This window comes from Brachyistius frenatus, unplaced genomic scaffold (genome assembly GCF_029030835.1).
Source record: "Brachyistius frenatus isolate BFR_SWC_R1_liver_20210118 unplaced genomic scaffold, ASM2903083v1 Contig_34, whole genome shotgun sequence".
Taxonomy (NCBI): Eukaryota; Metazoa; Chordata; class Actinopteri; family Embiotocidae; genus Brachyistius; species Brachyistius frenatus.
Genome location: NW_027210633.1, coordinates 3,147,393 through 3,154,853, shown reverse-complemented (window position 1 = coordinate 3,154,853; position 7,461 = coordinate 3,147,393). Strand labels below are relative to the sequence as shown.

General features: G+C 40.0%; 1 protein-coding gene across 1 annotated transcript; it reads left to right on the top strand.

Moving 5' to 3' along the window:
- The first annotated feature begins 1,433 nt into the window (after positions 1–1,433).
- LOC138622008 (sodium- and chloride-dependent GABA transporter ine) lies at positions 1,434–6,996 on the top strand. Its single transcript, XM_069700450.1, has 13 exons — positions 1,434–1,608; positions 2,057–2,191; positions 2,287–2,491; positions 3,955–4,087; positions 4,199–4,333; positions 4,453–4,556; positions 4,663–4,787; positions 5,079–5,191; positions 5,277–5,417; positions 5,514–5,613; positions 5,755–5,855; positions 5,940–6,107; positions 6,189–6,996. Exons 1-13 carry the CDS (start codon positions 1,434–1,436, stop codon positions 6,339–6,341), a joined length of 1,788 nt encoding a protein of 595 aa, XP_069556551.1. The 3' UTR covers positions 6,342–6,996.
- The last annotated feature ends 465 nt before the right edge of the window (positions 6,997–7,461 follow it).

Here is a 7,461-nt window from a genome sequence, read left to right as displayed (position 1 = left end):
TAAAAGACTTTGTGGGAAAATAGTGCAACAATTTCAGAATAATTTTTGTCAATGTAAAATTTCATCATCTACGGTTCATAGTACCATTAAAATATTCAGAGAATCCACAGAAATCTCTGTACGCATTTCAGCAAAATAATGTCAAACCACATTTTGCACATTTTATAATAGCAGGGCTTCATTGTAGAAGAGACAGGGTACTAAACTGGCCTACTTGCAGTCCAGCCATGTCACCCATTGAATTTTGGTTATTATTTGGTGCATCATGATGCAAAAAAACACATCAAAGGAGACTCTGAACTGTTGAGTGGCTGAAATCCTACATCAGGCAAGAATGGGACAACATTTATCTTCCAAAACTGCGGCAACTGGTCTCCTCAGTTCCCAAACCCAAGAGGAGGTGATGCACCACATTGGTAAACATGCCCCTGTACCAACTTTTTGGAAACGTGTTGCTGTCATCAAATTCAGAATGAGCATATATTTTTCATAAAACATCATTTGATATGTTGTCTATGGTCTAATTTCAACGAAATATGGGTTTACACAATTTGCAATCATCACATTCTGATGAAAAGTCACGACTTTTTTGGAAAAGGGGTTGCAGTTGGTTGTATTACGAGAGATTATTATTTTTAGGTCCTTCACCTAATAATGTTCATTCCACAATTTGTCAAATAGAGTAAATGTATTGTCTAAAATTTCATAATGACAATCTCAGGAGTGATATGTGAATAGAGGAAATCAATACATTTTCAACTGTACATGAGCGTAATTGCTAATACAAGCACAAACTAACAGATACAAACTCTTTTAGAAAGCTGTGATGTGGTTTTGTTGTTCTTCATGGTTACATGTTTAAAGAGCTTTCACTAGCCATATCACTGCTGACCATAAAACATGAAGATTACTGTCTAGGAATATATATTGTTTGTTAGAGAATAAATCCTGTCACTTTGCAGACACTCATTTTTTGTGTTGGTAACATCATAAAGTGGTCATAAAACACTTTTTAAAAAGTGTTTCATGACCTAGACCTCATGGAGATATATTAAAACCTATTAAGACATTTAAATACAAGTAAAGCCTTTCCAGATCCAGTTACAAGAGTTAGATTTACTTTTTAATCAGTAAAAAATTATCTATTTTACATGTTAAAATGAGCAAAAATGTACTCTGCTCATTGGATGCGGAAAGGTTCGAGAACAGTTTTTTTTAATCAGTTTTTCAAAATAAGAATCTGGAAATCTCTTTAATCCTTGTACTAATTCAGATCCACAAATCTGAGTTTTATAACACAAAGACACACTTTTTCCTGTTTGTGAGCCTTGAAGCTGCTTCATGCATGAGTGCTTCTGTTAAGCTAATCATTAAGGATAATAAAAAGGAAGGTTATATCACCCGGAGTCACTTAAATTCCACTCAACAGCCTCATGGAGTTGAGGCCCAGACGTGCGACAGTGGTGCCACAGGGAGCAGAAATGGACCAGCAGTTCAACAGACCAACATGGAGCAGGCAGATAGAGTTCACACTGGCTGGCATCGGATGTGCTGTGGGTCTGGGCAACGTTTGGAGGTTCCCTTATCTCTGCTACAGGAGTGGAGGAGGTGAGAAACCACGCTGACATTTCATCCTTACTTGTAGACCACCCTCTGTTCGTAGAGTACACACTGTACATATACATAGTGGATCCAAAGATTAACCAAATGTGCTGTTAGTGAGTGTGATTTTGTTCTGCAGTGATACTAATAACAATGAAAAGTGTTCAAATTGTTAAGAAACTTTTAATAAAACTTTTATAAAAGTCATTCTAGGTTTTAATTACCCTCCGACTGTCTTTGGTAACAGTCACGTGCGGCCTCCCTTCATAAAGTTATATATTTTTATTATTGTAAACTAACAATCCTGCCAATTGCACACAAACTAATGAGTATGCAAGAATTTGCAACACATATTATACAAGACACTAACTTTGATAAAAGTTAAAGATTAAAGGATGCCATAAAACAATTACAGCAAAATGTGTGACATTTGACTCCCATCACTCCCTGCCAGGTGCCTTTCTGGTGCCATACCTGCTCATGCTGGTGGTGCTGGGTATCCCTCTGCTCTACATGGAGCTGACTGTGGGGCAGTACACGAGGAGAGGTCCTGTCCATGCTCTGGCTAGTGTCTGCCCACTGTTCAAAGGTACTTTGATCTTTATAAAAGGTGTCCAATATGAAAAAAATTCAGAAATGTCTGACAAAAACAAAACTCTTGACATGCTTTTTGTCTGACCTCAGGAGTGGGCATGGCATCAGTGGCCATCTCCTTCATCATGTGCACCTATTACAATGTCGTCATCACCTGGGCCCTTTATTATCTCTTCAGCTCCTTCCAGGCACCACTGCCATGGCAACACTGCAACAACACGTGGAACACGGCAAACTGCACCAGTCATGCTACTGGCAGCATCTACTCCTCCACAGCTAGCCAGGAGTTTTTCACGTATGTTTTAGTGTGTGTGAGAAACCAGCACTGGCTCTCATAATTACACAGCTAATGATTAGATTACAGACGCATTACATTGCTATTGCTCAGCAGGAAGCTGCTTACACAATGCAAACTTTTGTTTCAGAGGTGAAAGGAAGTGGTTTTAAATACTCTGATAAAACATTAATGGTCAACACAACTTATCAGAGTCATGGGAGAGATATCAGTCCCAGGCAAGGTCAGTGATAAGAGAGCATTAGTCACATGTATAATGTGTATATCTATGTGTAGCTTTCTTCTGTGTGCAGCAGTTTTAGAGTTGAGCCCATCTGATGTTGGTTCTTTGATTTTGATGCTGGGGAACTATTGGGTTTAGCTTTTCAGTTTCACCATGCTGAACATTTCAATGCACCTGCTTACCTTTTTTTTTTTTTTTTTTTTTTTTAACAGCTCGCTGTGTAGACGGTGGAGTGAGACCTCACGTTTTCAGATTTAGGCTACTCATTAACTTGTGTAACTGCAGCTGGTGGATAAATGGAGGAATGGGTTCACTTCAACTTACGTGGGGAATGTTATCCAAGCTGTTTGTTAAATATTTGTGAAGTGTTTGGTGCCGAATGCCAAGCTGACACGTTAGTCAAAGTGCAGGGAGGACCTGTCGTTTGATTGGCTGTTATGAGGCTACAAAAAAAAAATTCAGGTTCCTGCTCACACGTGATTTAAAGTCTAGAAACTCTCAGGTTTTTAAGCTGTGAAAGGAAACCTTAAAATGCAAAATCTTTTTTATTGTAAAGCATCATTGCCGACTTCTGCCACACAAAAGATAATGCTGAGGCTGTAGTGCTCATTTTAGAGGAAACCAATAGATAAAAGTTCCTTCTCTAGTGATGTTTAGTAAAGAGGTGACCCACAAATGTTAACCTGCTGGTGGTGCATTCCTCCGGGGACCATGCATGTCTGAACAAATTCAATAGCAATTGATCCATTTGTACATACATCTGACATCTCATCTGCCAAAAGTAGAAAATGTCCTCCTCATAGTGGTATTAGTGGAAAAGTGAGGGGATCAACAACTCCATTTGGACTGATTATCTACCAGAATTTCATCGCCATCCATTTCGAGATTTTTCAAAACATATTCCCATCCCTGACTTTTAGATTGTGATAGAGATAATTTGGAAACAAAATGGGCATATATTATAGAAGATAAACTAGAATTTGTTTGGTAAATGGTGAATAAAATGTGGTGAATCAGAAACATTTGAAGGCTTAAAATGGACCCCTGTGGGACTCCACATGGTAAGAACTTCCTGTCATCATCGTTACAAATTTTTTTCACAAGTAAAAACACTCTTTTTATTCATGGTTATAATGTGTTCAGTTTTTAAGGGATAATGGCATGATTATTGTAGATTGGGATAATTTTGGGGTAATAGTTGTGTACCCCTTTTTTCCCTTTTATTTTGGTGTCTCTGAAGTTATAAGATGCTGGGGCAGACCAATGGAGTAGGGGAAATAGGAGGGATGCGCTGGGAGCTTTTCTTCATCCTCATCCTGGCTTGGATCCTGATTTACTTTTGCATCTTTAAAGGGGTGAAATCAACTGGAAAGGTGAGTGAAGAGAAAGAGAAACTGAGACAGAGATGAAGAAATGGAATACTGATGGATAAACAGTGAATATCATCCTTTTTTTTTTCTCTTTTTTTTTTTCTGTGTGTGTAGGTGGTGTACTTCACTGCTCTGTTCCCGTATGTTATTCTGATTGCCCTGCTGATCAACAATGTGCAGCTTCCTGGAGCGATAGAAGGGATAACCTTCTTCATCGTGCCGGAGTGGGAAAAGCTTCTCTTGGTGGAGGTAAGAAAGAAGACGGAGAAGGAAGTGGAAGTAACCACTGGTTTATAGGCATTGATAACATGGGCTGGCAGTGATCAGCAGTAATCAGTAGTTTGGATGAACATCCCTCTGTGTTGCAGGTATGGGTGAATGCTGCAGCTCAAATCTTTAACTCCATTGGGATTGGTTTTGGCTCCCTCCTGGCCATGTCCAGCTACAACTCCTTCAACAACAACGTCCTCAAGTAATCAGCCGAACATCCTCATTCTCTCATTTTTTTCCCCTCTAGAAACTGATATTAAGTAAAAAAAAAAAAAAAGTAATATTCAGAACATCTTCTCTCCTCACAGGGACACACTGACAATATCCATAATCAACTCCATCACCAGTATCCTGGCAGGTTTTGTCATTTTCTCAGCCTTTGGGTACATGTCTCATCTGCAGGGCATTCCTGTCAGCGACCTGGCTGTGGATGGTAAGAAAACAAAACTACTGATAAAAACTGGATACTTACTATGTAGTTGATATTTTAGATGAATCTAATAGTGATAAAAATAATACACAATTTAATCTGTGTTCACGCTTGTGGGTTTATAAGTCAGTATTATTGCAAAGACAATGCTTTGTGTTCTGGTCCTGTTAACTGTTGAGTCATGTAAGTCATTTTGGCAACTGTAAAATGTGGTGCATTGCATTGTGGGATTGTTAGAAGTACCTTGAATTGCTTGCTCAGTCAGCTCTGATGTACCTTATTGTGTGTTTGTAGGTCCAGGACTTGTTTACGTTGTTTATCCACAAGCCTTTGCCAACATGCCGGTGCCTCAGCTGTGGGCTGTGTTGTTCTTCTTCATGCTGCTTTGCCTCGGATTGGACAGCGAGGTAACTGGAAACTTCAACGATGATTAACTGAAGAAAGAAAATCATGTTATTTGCACAACTCTACAATATGACCCTTTTTTGCCAGTTTGCAATGGTTGAAGTGATGGTGACCAGCATCATGGATGAACATTATCAATATCTGATCCGAGTTTTCAAGCGGAAGGAACTCTTTGTTCTTGCAGTTTGTGCTGTGGCCTTCCTGTTTGGGATTCCTTGTATCATGCAGGTACACACTACCGTACATTCTAAACTTTAACCAAAGCAAATTGTTGGACCCTTGGTCTCACTGACCTGCTGTCCTAAAGTGTGTGTCTCTATCCAGGTGGGAATCTATGTTTTCCAGCTCATGGACCATTACACTGCCATAGTGTCCATCATGTTTCTCGCATTCTTTGAGGTTGTAGCCATCTGTTGGTGTTATGGTGAGAAAATGTTTTTTTTGGGGGGTTCGTCCCCCACTTTATATGATTCTGCACTTTTACACCAACAGACACATCTGAACACATGGTATGGCTGTTTTTAAGTGCAACAAATGTTGATCTGAATTACCTTTTTATGTGCAGGTGTGAACCGACTTTCAGCCAACCTGAAGGAGATGACTGGAAGGAGCGCACACATGTTCTTCAAACTGTGCTGGCTGATTGTTGCTCCTGTGCTGATCTTTGTAAGAGGACAGGAGATTCTTTTTGACATCAATATGATAAAAAGATCCAAACAACTGAACTGTAAATGTTTCGTCTTGTGGCAGGTCATCCTGGTTTTCTCCATCATCCAGTTCAAACCGGCCCACTATGGCGACTATGTCTTCCCTCCCTGGGCTCAGGGGGTCGGTTGGGGTATTGCCTTGGCCTCCATCATCTGGATTCCTTTGGGTGCCATTCACACATTGTGGGTGCTGCCTGGTTCACTCATTCAGGTGATGTGCTGTATATTTACTATTTGCCACGTTCACGTAGAGTCAAACTGTGTTAATGTTTTTGGTACATTTCTCCCACAGAAGCTAAAGCTGTCCATCACACCGTTCACACTGGATGGAAAGTCAAAAATGGCTTATTATGAGAGGGGAGGAAAGCACGGACAGACCGCCATAGCTGTCATCAGCTCCGGCATCGAGCTACCCGAGAAAGCTCCCGTTCAGACAAACCTCTGAAACCTCAGTGTTGTGCACAAACACAATGTCCACCTCGCCGCCAACTGTGGCAGATCATTGCTAAGCTCAAAGTTAATCATCAATTAATGCATTCCATTAGTTTTAAATTTTAGATAAACATCTGGTCAGAAAATCAAACAGAGGTATGTGGAAAAAAAAGATTACATGATTGTGAAAAAGTGCTGCTGCCTATCTGCCATGCAGATAATCTCCTAAACTCCTGCTTCCTTTTATTGTGTGCTTATGTTTGATGCAATAGGCTGTTTTGGAATAACAGTGTTTAGATTTGGTTATTGTGTGCATCATCAATGTTTGACTACCACTTCCTTGTTTGCTCCAGAGGACTTCCCACAGTTTGACTGCCATCATTCATGGACTTTACTTTGCTAAGACTGCCATCTTTTGGCCGTCTGTTGACACAGTCTCTGGTGCTTTTCTCAGATTTAATACGGACTGTTTTTACAACAAAGTAAAGCGAGTGTTTAACATTCTCAGCTCCCAGCTGAACTTTTATATCGAGGGACTTCCTTTAAAAATATAAATCACTGTCGATTTATTGTTGCTGACTCATTTATTAGGTCAAATGCAACAGGGCACTGCTGATAAAAATGTTATGCTGGTAGTTAACAGACCAGTACACGGGTCATTAACTGTATGTCATGTAAGGTGTAATAAAAACCTGTCACAAAGTCCACCATTTATGTCTTTTCTTTCCTGTAATCAAGTTGACGCGACACAAACCTCCGTCTGGGCGACAGTTTTTATTTATTCATCTCATGAGAAAGTTCCGACAGAAGGGTACATGTGTCTCGGGTATACATGTGCAGAGTTAGTTTCCTCCTCTATACGAGTTGCCAGTGTTTCCTTCTTGTAACTCTTCACAAATGGAACCAAAGTGCAGAACAACTGAAATCGCACAGGCAAAGAAGGTGGCTTGAAGAACCTCTGTGTGCTTTACAGACAAGAGTATCTCTCTTTATACTTTCTTTCACCCTCATGTGAGGTTTATAGATCCAAACCATAGAACATGTCTGTTGAATCATACAGCGAATAAAAGGTGGCAGGATGGACAGACTGCTTGTGTTTACCTACAGTGGGTCTGACATAGTATTTGTCTAGG